The 15,258-nt window shown below is 47.1% G+C and overlaps 2 protein-coding genes across 2 annotated transcripts; both read right to left on the bottom strand.

Moving 5' to 3' along the window:
* Positions 1-171: 171 nt before the first annotated feature.
* LOC120646207 (alcohol dehydrogenase class-3) lies at positions 172-10,812 on the bottom strand. Its single transcript, XM_039922889.1, has 9 exons — positions 10,641-10,812; positions 10,366-10,502; positions 9,991-10,037; positions 9,573-9,898; positions 6,509-6,591; positions 6,355-6,430; positions 5,508-5,665; positions 5,237-5,398; positions 172-560 (listed from the first exon to the last, which is right to left on the bottom strand). Exons 1-9 carry the CDS (start codon positions 10,678-10,680, stop codon positions 444-446), a joined length of 1,146 nt encoding a protein of 381 aa, XP_039778823.1. The 5' UTR covers positions 10,681-10,812; the 3' UTR covers positions 172-443.
* Positions 10,813-12,191: 1,379 nt separating this feature from the next.
* On the bottom strand, positions 12,192-14,842 carry LOC120646219. Its single transcript, XM_039922895.1, has 9 exons — positions 14,552-14,842; positions 14,403-14,462; positions 14,137-14,184; positions 13,909-14,041; positions 13,726-13,802; positions 13,250-13,345; positions 13,100-13,170; positions 12,564-12,654; positions 12,192-12,461 (listed from the first exon to the last, which is right to left on the bottom strand). Exons 1-9 carry the CDS (start codon positions 14,777-14,779, stop codon positions 12,345-12,347), a joined length of 921 nt encoding a protein of 306 aa, XP_039778829.1. The 5' UTR covers positions 14,780-14,842; the 3' UTR covers positions 12,192-12,344.
* Positions 14,843-15,258: the final 416 nt, after the last annotated feature.

The raw sequence follows: 15,258 nt of genomic DNA, 5'->3' as shown, positions 1-15,258 counted from the left end.
GGTCGACCGAATGTAAAACTTGCATCTCCATCTGTCCCTGATTGTTTCCTACTCCCTCTATTTCAAACTGTATATCATTTTGGCAAATCGAGATATATAGTTTTTCTATGTATGTAAACATAGTAGGTGGCTAACCATGGTTTACATTTCACATTGTCCATAGACGAAATGAGCAACGCTGAATAAAAATCAATTATCAATGTAAAGAAAATTGACACGCAAAAATTATTTCAGAAACAGCACAACCGCGATACAAGTCTACAATGCAGCACACATTGTTGACTCACATGTACCATCACCAGGGCATCCAACAGAACTTATTATTGTAACAGTGGGTTCAGAGGGTATCCAGGTTCCAGGCCAAACGAGGCAAAAGAGTTCTAGTACCAACGACACAATCTAGATTACAACCCAACATGATGCAAACTGCTTCGCTTAGAAACTCAATCCTGCACTTTCAGCACGCAGCGCAGGCACCCACCTTCATGCAGCAGGTGGAACGCCTCATTGATGTCAGCTAGGTTCATGTTGTGGGTAATGTACTCGTCCACCTTGATTTCCTGCAGATAGCATTGTAAAATTTTGGTGACAGCAGAACAAAAAACTCATCCAGCACTTGATCCAGCAGGTGTTAAGGACTTCAGTGTGGTGTAATCATGGTTAACCTTACCGTTGGGAACCGGTCCGGTTTGACCGGTTACCGGTCAAACCGGTCCGGACCGGTTCCGGTTCCGACCGGTTCCCAACCGGTCCAAATTCAAATTTTGAATTTGAATTCAAAAAAATGAAAAATTCCCAAAAAATTCCTAAAAATATTTCAAGGTGTGATGAATCTAATGGTGTAAAATTTTCTCAAAAATTCGTTCATTTAGTATGGTTTGCGGAATTTAGAAGTTAAATCAAAAAAGAAAAAGAAAAAAAACGACGGCCCATTAAGGCCCATCGCGCGGCACAGCGTATTTAACCTATCCACAACCATCCCGCAGCCTCACCAGCCACTCGTCCGCTCCTCTCGCCCCCTAGGAAGCCCTGTCCGCCGCCCGCATACGCCGTCCGCCGCCCTGACCCGGCCAGCCGGCTCCTGAGAGCGGCTAACCGGCCCCCGCACCGGTAAGCCGTGGCGCCACCGGATCCACCGGTTAGCCGCCCTCGGAGGCCGGTTTACCGGCCCGGCTAGGCGGTAAACCGCCACGAGCGGCGGTAAGCCGCCGGCAGGTGAGGTTTTTTTCCCTAGATGATTTTAGATGATTTTTTTTAGGATTTAGATGTATGACTTAGGTATATTTAGAATGTAGGTAAGATTTAGGATTTAGGATGTTTTAGGATTTAGAATGTTTTAGGATTTAGGTGTATTTAGATGATTTTAGACACTATGACTTAGGAGTTAGAATATTAGATGATATATTTTTGTTGTCCATGTATGCAGATAGACAATGGCAAGCAGAGATGTTGTATGGGAACACGGGGAAAATCTTTATCCCGGATGGCGATGCAACTATTGTCGTACGCAGAAAGGAGGAGGTGGTGCGACTAGATTGAAACAACATTTGGCTGGGCGCGGGGCGGAGGTGGTCCATTGCAGGAATGTGCCACCTGATGTGCGGGACTTCTTTCAGCGTGAGTTGGATAGGGCAAAGAAGGCAACTGCTGACCGGGCTCGAGAGAGGTTGAGACGGGAGAAGGCTGCAGCGGAGGGAAACTATCCCGGTGATGAAGAAGATGAGGAAGCTCAGGTGCAGCGTGCCATGGATCTATCAAGAGCGGAAGCAGAGTTCCGACGGGGGGTGGAACAGAGAGGAGGTGCATATGAGCGTGGAGGAGGTAGTGGTTCGACGAGGGGGAATGTTATGCAGAGGATGTTTGGAAGGTCCACTTCGCAGAGGGAAAGTCCTGTGGTGGAGGACTATAACTTGGCAGCTGGTGGGAGAAGAGGAATGATGCAACCAAGGATTGATACAGGCTCCTGGACGCAGAAGGGTAAGAACGCAAAGGAAGCTATTGGTAAAGCTTGGTCAAAGTTTTTCCATATTGCAGGAGTTCCTGGAAGACAGGCTGACAGTCCATACTTTATCAGTGCGGTCAGGGAGACACAAAAGTGGGGTAAGTTTTCTTTCATTGCAATGATACCTATGAGCGTACATCCTTGTATCTCATGATTTTCATATGGTTTGCAGGTGAAGGTATCGCATCACCCACTGGACGGGATATTGATGGCAAGTACCTTGATCAGAACGAGCAAGACTTGAAGACAAGGTACGTAAAGTTTCAGAAAGACTGGCCCTTATTTGGCGTCACGTTGATGTGTGATTCATGGACTGGTCCGACGAGGATGAGTGTCATCAACTTTTTGATATATTGCAATGGGGTCATGTGGTTCCATAAGTCTATTGATGCGACCGGAAGAACTCAAGATGCTGCATATTTGTTCAAGGTAGTCCCTAAACATGTTTCATTCGCATGGTGTATGTTTTGACATGTTACTAAACAATCTGTCTTCCATTGCAGGAGATTCAAAAGGTGGTGGAAGAGATTGGACCGGAGAATGTCGTGCATGTAGTCACCGACAACGGCTCGAATTACAAAAAAGCATGCAACGAACTACTAAGTGACGTGTATGACCACATAGTTTGGACACCGTGTCTAGCACACACCGTCAATTTGATGTTGAAGGATATAGCTCGAAGGCCTGAACATGGTGTTATCATCAAGCAGTGCAAGCGAATTTCAAATTGGTTACACAATCATGGTCAGTTGAATACAATGATGAGGAACGCAATCGGTGGTGAGTTGGTCAAGTGGAATGCCACTCGATTTGGAACCAACTACATGTTCCTAGAGAGCATCTATCGGAAACGTGATCGTTTCATGCAGTGGATGGCATCTACTGAGTTCCAACACAGCAAATGGGCGAATACCGAAGATGGTAGATTTACTCATGCAAGTTTTTCAAGTATGGAGTGGTGGGATGCATTGAAATATATCATCGACACGGTTCAACCAATATACAAGTTCCTTCGCTTCGCTGATCAGGACAAGAAGCCGAACATGTGCGAAGTCGTGATGGCCTACCAGACTATGAAACAGGAGCTGAAGTCTTTCTTTGGAACAAATGTTTCCACACTGAAAGAGTATGTTGAGGTGGTGGACGAGAGGTTGCGTGATGTGTTCATAGGCACGTATGTGGGTCCAGGTAAGCACACATCAGTCGTCTATTTTTAAACTCTATTGAAATAATGCTTATTTGAAGTGATTTATATTTTGCAGCTGCTGTCCTAAATCCGAGGTATGCATATACGATGGATCCAACTCAACAAATGTTTCGTGGACTTAAGGATACATTTCAGCGCATGACGGATCTCCAGAGCGCCGTCCAGGCATTGCAGGAGTTTGACGTGTTTCGGCAGAAAATTGGCGAGTATAGCAGTGATATGGCAATGCGGATGGCGATGGACACAAAGACATCCCCATGTAAGAGTTATTCCGTATGAAATTGTTATTTTCTCTATTCGAAAATATTGCTTACATACTCGGTTGCACATGCAGCGTCCTGGTGGATGATGTTCGGATCAAGTACTCCAAAACTGCAGTACCTTGCCATGAGGCTTGTTTCACAATGTTGTTCGTCCAGTGGATGCGAGCGGAACTGGAGTACTTTTGCCTTGCTGCATACAAAGGTTCGCAATCGGTTGTCGCACAAGAAACTTAATAAGCTTGTTTATGTCAACTACAATCTTCGTCTCCGACTTGAGGAGGTCTCCGGGCCACTGATGCGTGAAGAAGGTGATTTCATTGACCAGCTAGCCCATCTTTCTTTCTATGATGAGAAAAATCCGGTGCGGGAATGGATGGAATATGGTAGATCTAACCGGGCTCCAGTTCTGGACGAGGATGATGATGACGGCGACATCCCTCTCCCGTCCCATATTGTCAGAGATCAAATAAACGAGTCAGATCTACGTGAGGCTACGGGGAATGATTCCATCAGCGATTGGGCACGTACAAATATAGGTGACACTCACCTAGGGAAGAGAAAGTTGCAGAAAGGACCTAAGAAGGGTGACCCGAAGCGTCGAAAAGGCAAAGGAACAGCAAAACCAGTGAGCAGCGACACCGAGACTGATGATGGCAAAAGTGAGCGTAGTCCTCCATATCAGGAGTCCGAGGATAGCAGCTCGGCCGATGATGGTGATGATGGTGATGATGGTGACGGTGCTGGGCCTGATGCTGGTGGTGGTGGTAGTGGTGCTGATGCTGCTGCTGGTGGTAGTGGTCGTGCTCGTAGTGTTCGTTTCACAGGTATACATTGCACATACAAATAGACACATATTTCTGACTATTGACTACTAATTATGAAATATGGTTGATTGCAGGGGAGACTCAGTTCACACATGCTACTCAGGACACCGACCATGGAGCACCGCAATCGCAGAGGAGAACAGGTGGACCAACGGACTATGATAGTCCACAGCACTCTTCTTCCTCCTACAGCGATTCGAGGCACTCTTTTCACTATCCCATTCCTGACATCAGCATGCAGCCACCGACGAGATGGGTGTACGAATGGGAAGACCCCCATTTTTACACTATGTTAGTTCAGGAATGGCAGACAACATCGGCGTGGACGGGCCAAACTTGGCAACACTACAAGGCTGAGCTGCTTAGAGTGCGAGGTATCGCTTTGATGTCCAACGCCGAATACCAAACCGCGTCCCAAATGGGGGTCTTCCCATTTCTACGTTGAACTTTCGTTTCATATGTCTAGATGTATGACTCTGTATTTGTATGCACGCTTATTACTATTGTATTTGTATGTATGATTATAACTTGTTGCTTTGGTATGGTCATTTACATTAAAATGTGCATAGCTCATGCCGAAATTTTCTTTTATTTTACACCGGGATCTATTTTTGAAGCGCTGGAAAACAAACCGGTATACCGGTCCAACCGGCCGGTTTACCGGTATAACCGTCCGGTATACCGGTGTAACCGACCGGTTTACCGGTTCGGGCTACCCCTCCCACATCACCGGTATACCGGTCAAACCGGCCGGTAAACCGGACCGTCCGACCGGTATACCGGTCCGTACCGTTTGACCTGCGAGTTTTGAATTCAAACAAATTCAAACTTCCTTTTGTCCGGTTCCGACCGGTATCCGGCCTAACCGGACCGGTAAACCGGTACCGGAGCCCGGCGGTTAGGCCGGTCCGGTCGGGATTAGAAACCCTGGGTGTAATACCTTTTTCAAGTACTTCTCAACAAGCCATGGGACCTGGGTTCGGCTCTTGAAGCCGCCGAAAGCTGTTCCCTTCCAGACACGGCCAGTCACAAGCTGGAATGGCCGTGTGGAAATCTCCTGGCCAGAAGCAGCCACACCAACAATGACAGAGGTTCCCCAGCCCTACAGATGTGCGCACAAAACTTAGATCAGTGAGGGGGAAAAAAGGATATTTCACTTCAAATGGCTGATAAACAAAAAAAAAATCAGATATTGCAACGAAAATGCTTACCTTGTGGCAGCATTCCAGTGCAGCCCTCATAACAGATACATTTCCAATGCATTCAAAACTGTAATCCACGCCACCATCTGTAAGATCAATTAAGACCTGTTGTATCGGTTTGTCATGGTCTTTTGGGTTCACGAATTCTGTAACTCCAAAGTTCTTTGCTGCAACAGGCACAGTGGAAGTAGCAAGTATAAGACACCTGTTTGGTAGGTATAGACAACTGGTTTAATGAATACATAGTCTATATAAATGATAGTTCAACCAGCACAAGTAACTGTATACCCTTTACTGAAAAGTAATGTGATCAATAATCTAGGTAACTAGTACAGCACATCAAGTTCAAACTTTGAAAGAATACATTTGCACTCGTGGATTGTTTTGGCAATTGACAAATGTCCCAGCATGCACCTTTGACAATTGGGAATGCAACATAAGACAATGAAAATCAGGCTCAGAATCAATGTGTGTCTTTCTATCAGAACTCACAAATCCTGTAAGATTCAGTATCTGTAGACGACAATGAATCAAAGTTTATCTGCACTTTATGAACAAAATGTCTTCAAACTTCTATTGACTAGTGATAGATATTACTGTTTACATGGCAGAAATTATTGAATATAGCACCACAAAACATAACCGAGATTCTCTATTCCACATTAGACAAAGGTGGGCACTCCCCATTTGTATCAAAACAACAGAATTTAATAATAGATTCCACAAGTTGCACATGAGAAAACACTCGAATATCAATGGAATTTGAATTGCTCATTTCACCAGTTGGTAGTTGATAAAAAACAATATGAGAGGATAAAAAAGGTATGATGATAATTATCACAAGAATAAACCATACCAACGTCAAATTTTTTACTATCAATGTCAACGCCAATAATCCGAGAAGCACCAGCTGCTTTTGCACCCTCAGCAACCTAAAATGGAAAGCTCAGAAGACAAAATCCTATTCACCAACTCAGATTTTTAGGCATGAACCAACAAGAGAAACTTACTGCAAGTCCAACTGTGCCAAGGCCAAAAACAGCAACAATAGAGCCAGCTTCAACCTTTGCAGTATTCCACACTGCTCCAAGACCTGGATGAGTGTACTTTGTTAATACAGACAAACTAAATATTTATTATTACTGGGAAAAATTTAGTATACTGAAAAGTATGTGAAAGTGCTAAATATGTTGCCAGTAATTCAAACAATGTAACAACGTTATGATTATTTATAATTAATCCATTTCACAGAATAAGAACAGGGATTTGCATCATCAGACACAAATGGCATGTGAGTTTCTGTTTGAGATCAAAATCAGGGTTAACTTGACGAAAAGTACATTAAGAAAAAAAAACTATGCTAACTATTGCATTTCAGGTGTTAACAAGGAAGAAGAAAAAAATGAATCGCTAGTAATAAAAATATGCAGCATGTGATGTGGACTGATTATCGATACTAGAACAGCAGGATAGATCGGCTAACTCACCCTCCCTCTGGAGGCTCTGAGCTGCTTCTTTGATCTATTTTCTGCTTGCCTAACCCTAGGACTCATAGCAGTCTTTTATAGACAAGGCGCCTAACAAACTTGACCCTTAAATAATCTAATCTCTAGACTCACCCTAAACCCTAACCTATGGCGGCGCTACAGTACCCGCGGTACTGTTCACGCGCAGTCCTTGTGGGCCTAGGCCTGTGGCCGGCCCACTTGCCATAACACTTCTCCACCCCTCGAAGATAGCTCGTCCTCGAGCTGGAGTTGACGAACTTGGCGCAGACAGGATGACTTCAGGCTGGAGCCAATGTTGCTGATGAGGAGCAGTTGAATGACGCCGGTGGGCATGCTCCTGAATGTGAGCTCGACGCGAGGGCGCAGATGGCCATGTGCAGCAGCGTCCCGCCGTAGACGCTGTTGCGGCTAAGCCTGTTGCCGAGCCAGCCGAAGAAGAATTGCCCGGCGAGCGCATTGCAGAACACGACGCCGTTCACAGTGTCGGCGGCGTTGGTCGGCTGCGTGCCGTGCTCGGGCCTGGCAAGGTCGGTGTAGTAGATGTAGCCGAGCATAAAGTGGTGGTGGTACCACTACGTCTTGGCGGCGTCGAGCGTGGCCAGCACCTGCACCTGCAGCTGCTTGCTCGCCTGCAAGGTCTCGATGTGCCGCGCCTGGTGTAGGGGCAGCCATGGCTGTTGATGGCCGACGGAAGACGGGGCACCTGGTGGGGACGGCGAAGCGTCTGTGGCCCAGGCGTGCTGAATGCCTGGGGAGGATGCCGACGCGGGCGACGAAGGGAGCAGGTGAGGTGCCAAAGCCAACAGCAAGGAGGCACGCCCGTGGAAGCTGAAGACAGGGCCGCGCTCGCAGCGGTGGGCACGGCCGCAGGCGCTGGCGGGGACTGGGTCGCCGGGGCATGGCAGGCAATGGAGACGCCAAAGCCGAGGCCGCTCGTGGCGCTGGAGAACCTCCGATGGGCGGCAGCAGGTGGATGGACGGCCGTGGATGCCCGAAGGCGCGCGCGGACGCGTGGGCGGCCACGTATGGGCGGAGGCACACGCGGCCGCCCACGCGGACAGCGTGTGGGTCGCCAACGACGCGGACGGCGCGCAGGCGGCCGCGGACAAGGCGGACAGCCGCGGATGGGGGGCGGCGGGCGGAGACGGATCCATCGCGATGGAGGACGGAAACCGCGACAGCCGGCCCTAGGAGGAGCGCGGACGACACCTCAACAGGTGGAGCAGCCAGATCCGCGACGGGCGGAGACCCTGCTGATGAGGATGCGCGCTGACGTGGAAAGCTTCGACTGACGGCGATGGGATGGTGGCGACGGATCCAGGACGGGCAGGGGCTACTGATCCCGTCCCACGAGCGGATCGACAGCGGCGGCCGGCGCAACTGGTGTCGCCGGGGCGGGCAACGGCGGAGGCATCACCGTCAGGGCCCTCAGTGGAGATGGGGCTGGCGCCGACGGCGTGGGCGCCACCTGTGCAGGCGGAGACGGCGCGGCCGGCGGCGGTCCAGGAGGCGAAGCCAGCGGCGCAGCTGGTGTTGCTGATGTTGTGGCCGTCGATGGAGGAGATGTAGCGGCAGCCACCCCTATTGTTGTGGCCGCAGTGTATGCTGGAGAAGATGCGCAGAAGGAGTCGATCTTGGCGAGGATCTCGGCGATGGTGGGAGATGAAGACGCCGGCAGCGACACCCCATTGAATTCAGCCGGCAGGGGTGCATATGTCGGAGCCGAAGCAAATCGTCGGCGGACCGCGCCAGTGAACTCCGGCCATGTAGGTACGCCGATGGTCCTCTCGATCTCGTCGAACCACCGTAGTGCTGGGCCTGTCATCTTGAAAGAAACAGTCCGTACTTTCAGGAACTCCGGTGTCTCCCACGCGTCCAAGCATTGGTTGCAGCGGTGCAACCAGAGAAGTGGATCGGTACTGCCATCGAAGGTCGGAATGCGGATCTTGGGGACTGCAGTGGTTGTTTCCATGGCTTGTCGATGAGTAGATGCAATCTGAGGAGGGGCGTACAGATGCAATCTGGGTGGGATTGGGTAGGAATTTTGGCGGCGGCGGCGGAAGCAAATGTCGCAGGATCAAAAGCTCTGAATACCAAGTTGATGTGGACTGATTATCGATACTAGAACAGCAAGATAGATCGGCTAACTCGCCCTCCCTCTGGAGGCTCTGAGGCTCTGAGCTGCTTCTTTAATCTATTTTCTGCTTGCCTAACCCTAGAACTCATAGCAGCCTTTTATAGACAAGGCGCCTAACAAACTTGACCCTTAAGTAATCTAATCTCTAGACTCACCCTAAACCCTAACCTATGGTGGCGCTACAGTACCCGCGGTACTGTTCACGCGCAGTACTTGTGGGCCTAGGCCTGTGGCCGGCCCACTTGCCATAACAGCATGACATTGATGAACACAAATATATAACTGCATGCAAAGTTACTTAGCATGAAGCTAAACAACCTGTGTGACGGAAACTATCCTGAGCGGATCAAGGAATCCTCAAAACTTTGCAGTGTGTGAATGGATAAATATGTAGCTTGAATTAGCCATTATTAGGATACAAGAACATACCGGTAGGAACACCACAGCCAAGCAGGCAGACTTTATCTAGAGGTGCCTGTGGGTTGATCTTTGCAACACTTACATCATGCACGACAGTGTATTGGCTGAATGTTGATGTTCCCATGAAATGGTAAATGGGCTTTCCATTTACTGAGAACCTGCTCTTGAGATCATTCATCATGACACCGGCCCCTGTGGCACTTCGAACCTTACCGCAGAGGTTGGTCTTTCCGCTCTTACAAAACTTGCATTCCTTGCATTCAGCTTGGTAACAAGGAATGACATGATCCCCAGGCTGCACATCAGTTACTCCTTCACCGACACTTTCAACAACTCTATTGACATAAGAAAAAGGAAAAGATGCCCATCACATCCCAACTATTTATACATAGTTGTGTATGAATCTGAAAAATATCAGTATGCTTACCCAGCAGCTTCGTGGCCAAGAATGCAGGGGAAGAGACCCTCAGGGTCCTGCATAGCAAATAGTTATTAATACAGTTGACATGATCACAAATCTCCTAGAATAGAGCAGCATGCATCAATTCAACACTGATCCGGTTTGGCATTCTGGAAAATAATCTTTTTCCCTCTCAGTTGCAGTAAAAGTAGGGTAAAAAAGGTCTTTACAACATGCTCTAAAATTGATCTCTATATTTTATAACATTATTTCAGAATTGCCAGTTTGCCACTATGGTTACCACTCCTACCAGCGTGAATGAACAGTAAACAGAATTCCAGTAACCCTAGATTGGAAGAAAATAACCCATGCGAGTGTGAATTGCGGGGGACGAAGACAAACCTTTCCACTCCAGGTGTAGTGGTCCGTGTGGCAGAGCGCGGTGGAGAGGATCTTGATGCGGACCTCGCCGGCCTGCGGCAGCGCCACCTGCACGTCCTCGATCACGAGCGGCTTGTTCGGCTCGTACGCCACCGCCGCTGCACAAACGCACCAGCCGTTAGATCCCCCACGCCAGATCAAATGAAACAAACATTGCAGTAACAGCAAACAACACTGGCACACACTACCACCGCTGATGCGAAAAACCTAGAGCACGACAAGATCAATCAGGTTACCTTTGCAGGTGATGACCTGACCCTGGGTGGAGGAAGCCATTGCTTCCTTCTGTGGGGGTTTGGGGTTTGGGAGGTAGATGCGATGGGTGGAGCAATGAAGACTGGAGAGGCGCAGCGGAGGAGGATGTGGCTGTGACTGGTGAGGTCACCGGGGATATAGGGAGGGGAGAAGAAGAGCGGCCGGGCCGGCGGAGCAGTGGAGGGTGAACTGGGCCGGGCCCGCCTGGATCTGGGCTTTCCAAATAATTCGGACGTAGCCGCGCCAGAGACAGATCAGTCTACGCCTGCTAATGGGTTGGGTTGAAATGGATTTTATGGGGTGGGTTTTGAAATGGAGTGTGTTTGGTGGGTCGGGGCGGGTTCTATATAAATGCGGGTTGAGGAGGGTTGGGGTGGGTTGAAATGGATATTTTTTACAAAATAGTATAACTATATATAAATGTGGGTCCCACGTGAGAGCTGGACTCTGAAATTAAAACAACGTGTTTATATTAGAAAATTTTATCGAAATTGACTGAATTTTGTTGGAGATGACTCAGTATGACTGACAGCTATTTTGTGCAAAGCAGTGTGGCTAGAACTACCTGTGGGCCCCACATGAAGAGCCGGACCCTGGAATTAAAACCTCGCGTTCGCACTATAAAATTTTATCGAAATTGACTGAAATTTGTTGGAGATGACTCAGTACGACTGGCAGCTACTCTGTGCAAAGCAGCGTGGCTAGAACTACACGTGGGCTCCACATCAAGAGCCGGACCCTAGAATTAAAACCTCGCGTTCACACTATAAAATTTTATCAAAATTGGCTGAAATTTGTTGGAGATGACTCAGTACGACTGGCAGCTACTCTGTGCAAAGCAGCGTGGCTAGAACTACACGTGGGCTCCACATCAAGAGCCGGACCCTAGAATTAAAATCTCGCGTTCACACTATAAAATTTTATCGAAATTGACTGGAATTTGTTGGAGATGACTCAGTACGACTGACAGCTACTCTGTGCAAAGTAGCGTGGCTAGAACTACACGTGGGCTCCACATCAAGAGCCGGACCCTGGAATTAAAACCTCGCGTTCACACTATAAAATTTTATCGAAATTGACTGAAATTTTTAGAGATGAGTCAATATGACTGACAGATACTCTGTGCAAAGTAGCGTGGCTAGACATATATGTGGTCCCCACGTTAAGTGTAGAACCACTAAATTCCTTTGTATAGTAGAACACATGGGTTTTTATGAGTTACCCGCTTATAATGGGGCGGGTTGGTTAGAGTTGAGAAATTAACTAATTGGGTTGGGTGGGGTTGGGTATCTAAATATGTTAATTTTGGGTGGGGTTGGATATGGTGCGGGTTCCAACCCATTAGCAGGACTAGATCAGTCCGAGATTCGATGGAGCAATTTTGCTCCCAAATTCCAAACAAAAAGATCCAAGCGGATTAAAAACATACTCGGGCCTCCTGCCATGTTTAGTCCTATTCTATTGGCCTGACCCTTAGATGAAGAGTGCCTGCGAAGTCAGTCCCAAGCTGGCTTGGCTTGTTTGCCACCGAGTATTCGAACTCACAATAACTGAATTTGCTTTTTGTGTACAGAAAATTGAATAGATTGATACATGCACGGTCCAGTGTCACGTGCCAGAATGTTATGAACATTGCCGTATTCGAGCATACAAAGGCATCCATAATTTCAAAAAAAAAAAGCCAGCTACTCTGACTTGTTCTCGGAGTTTATCTGCTGGGCTAGCAACAGCAGCCCCAGAGCTGCAAATAAGGATAGGCCGGTAGAAGTGTAGCCAAGAACAAGAAGCGCGACCTTGAGCGACTGTGTTAAAGAAAATGTTATGGGAAAAGTTAGCTGGAGGGTCGAATAGAACCGAAAATCTCAACGAACTTGTAGTCAGCAGGTTGCTATTTTTTTCTTTACCTTGGCCAGCTGCAAAGCATTGTCATTTGCGTACTGCATCGTACTGTCCGGAATGCCTTGCACGCCTTGTGCTAGTTGCCATGAGATAAATCTGGACAAATAATAAACAAATGTCAGATGTGATTTACTTTCTAATATGGGAGATTCACTAAACAAGCCAGTAGGTCGTTCCAATGATAATGCAAAGTATGTGGGTCTGAGTTCTTTAGATAATTTGGTAAGAACAAAATAGATAAAAAAATATTGTTGTGTGATGTGCGTGTGTCCAAAATCAGGGATGCAACTGAACAATCCATTTTACAAATGGTGTTGACTAACTTCAGATAACTTAGGAGAATCTTTGACAGATAAGCATGTCATCATATAATACATCACCACATGAAAGAGAAACATTAATATTATATCGAACCACCTATCATCCAACTGGCTTCACAGGTATACATGAAAAGTTACCAATATAACTCTAGTGAACTCCCAGTTGTACTTTCAGCATAAGAAATGCTGGGCAAGAAATGCTGGGCTAGTCAGAATGTTACCCGAAAACCGCTCCTACTGCAGCACCAATATTGGCCTTCTCAGCTGTCAGTTCGAACTCGAGTTCTCCAAACTAGCCAGAGCAAGCGGTTATAATTAAGCTATGCTCGAAGGTCACGTGAGGGTTATTAAAAGTTTATTGAGGTTCTTACCTTCAGCTTTCGTTTTTCTTTCATAGCCTGAACATCAGATTGAACTACTGGGCGTGTTGATAGTAGCTTACCATTCTTGATCATTGTTTCAGCAATCTACAGAAGTACTAGAGATGAATATTACATTTTTCACATGCCTGTTGGAGTCATGGTTCAATCTTTGACAGTGTTTGATACAGGGTATGTTAGCAATAACACAAGAAAATAAATAATGTTTGCTGAGGCACCATGACAGGATGATTCCAAGGGAAAAAAAATATTCAGATGTAAGATCTGTTGTTAATACATCCGCTTTGTACATATGGTTGTCATGTGGTGTGGGAATCAATTTTTTACAACAAAAAAAAGAAAAAAAAAGGAAAAGAATCTGTGGAACCAATTCGATATTTGATCCCAGTCATCAGGTAGTTAGCCACGAATAAGGAGACCTACCATAACTAATAGAAGCATGGTAAGAGTGTGAGCAAGTGAGTAACCTTCTTGAGTCCTCCCTGGCCATACTGCCCCATTGACTGAAATCTCCTTCCAGCTGACACCAGCCGCTTGCCAAATGCTACACTATGTAAAGCAAATAACAAGGGACACAACCTTCAATCAAGGCAGCAAATTGCATCGAATGCGAGTTTTGACGAGTGACATCATATGGATGCAGTTCATGCCTGATTTAGCGCTGCGCGTCAAGTAGGGCTCCATTGATGGCAGCTGCTTGGCAAGGTTATTTGATGTTGATGTATCAGCCAACTCCCATGCTTTTGCCAGGTTCAGGAGCAGATCACCAACTTCTTGGCCACACTATCTCTCAGCAGAAATGATTATATAAGCATTGTTAGTGTGGTCACACTAAAAAGCTTCAGCACATCCAATTTACTGAGTTTTTTAGTGCACACCTCATCAAGAACTGGCCCATTGGAGAGATCAAACGCGGCATCATTGAGCTTCAAGAAAGGAAAACAGGTTGTTGAAACAGATTGAGCAAGCATACTTTCTACTAGATATTAGCATTACAGTGTAACTAACTGTTATGATACAATGGCAATCTACTGAATTCTTTCTGTGCTAACAGTCATATTTCCAGTCGAGCATAAAATTCTCAATGGATTTTGTCATTTTGCCTTTTGCTGAAACTAAATGATGAGCCAAAGTAGCCGCTTACGTCGCGACGAAGGTCACGGGGGAGCTGAGAGAGGAACTTGGGCGGAAGAACTAAGCAGTCCTGCAATCAGACAGCGCATGGAAACAATTCAAAAGCAGAAATTTTGAAGATTCAGATACGAAAAAGGTTAGATGAGGACGTCGTCTTACCGCGAGTTCCTGGAGGAGCGGCCGGACAGGCGGCTCCTCGTCGGGGTTGTCGCCGCCGGCAGAAGAGGACGATGTGGAGGCTACGGGCTTGGAGGAGTCGGAAGACACGGCGAGAACAGGATGCTGGGACCGACGTCTCCGGATATGGAACCGGGAGGGTCCGGCAGCGCCGGCGGCGGCGGGAAGGGGCGCTGCGAGGAGTGGGCGGCGGAGGACGGCCGTGGCCATTCGAAAACGGCAGGGTGTGTGTTTCGTTTTAGTCCCCTGTTTTCCTTGTTTTTCATTTGCTATAGTTTCTGATATATTTTCGGGGCCGAATTGTCTAGTCCTTCCGGTTGGGCCCACGTTATCTCTTCCCTTCCAATGGGGGCCGGAGGGATCTTCTGGACAAACAAACACGAGACAAAAAATATATCCCATATACGTACAACCGATTCAAAAAGAAGAAAAAAAACTCATCCAACTGGTCACTCACTATTAGCAGTACGGTATTTCTCACGCGAGGCCAAAAATAAAAAGAAAAGAAAAGAAAAAAAAGTGCCCTAAGAAGAACCATTTCAATAATCAATTAAGAGCTTATTCAGTTAATCCTCTGCACAATGGGATTGAAAGGGATTGGATAGGATTGATCCCCTCCAAACCGAAAAAAACTCTAAATATTTTCATAGCACTCTTAGAGAGTTGCCAATATAAAATTCTTCATTAGG

This window comes from Panicum virgatum, chromosome 1K, assembly GCF_016808335.1.
Source record: "Panicum virgatum strain AP13 chromosome 1K, P.virgatum_v5, whole genome shotgun sequence".
NCBI lineage: Eukaryota > Viridiplantae > Streptophyta > Magnoliopsida > Poales > Poaceae > Panicum > Panicum virgatum.
This window is presented reverse-complemented; position numbering and strand designations above follow the sequence as displayed.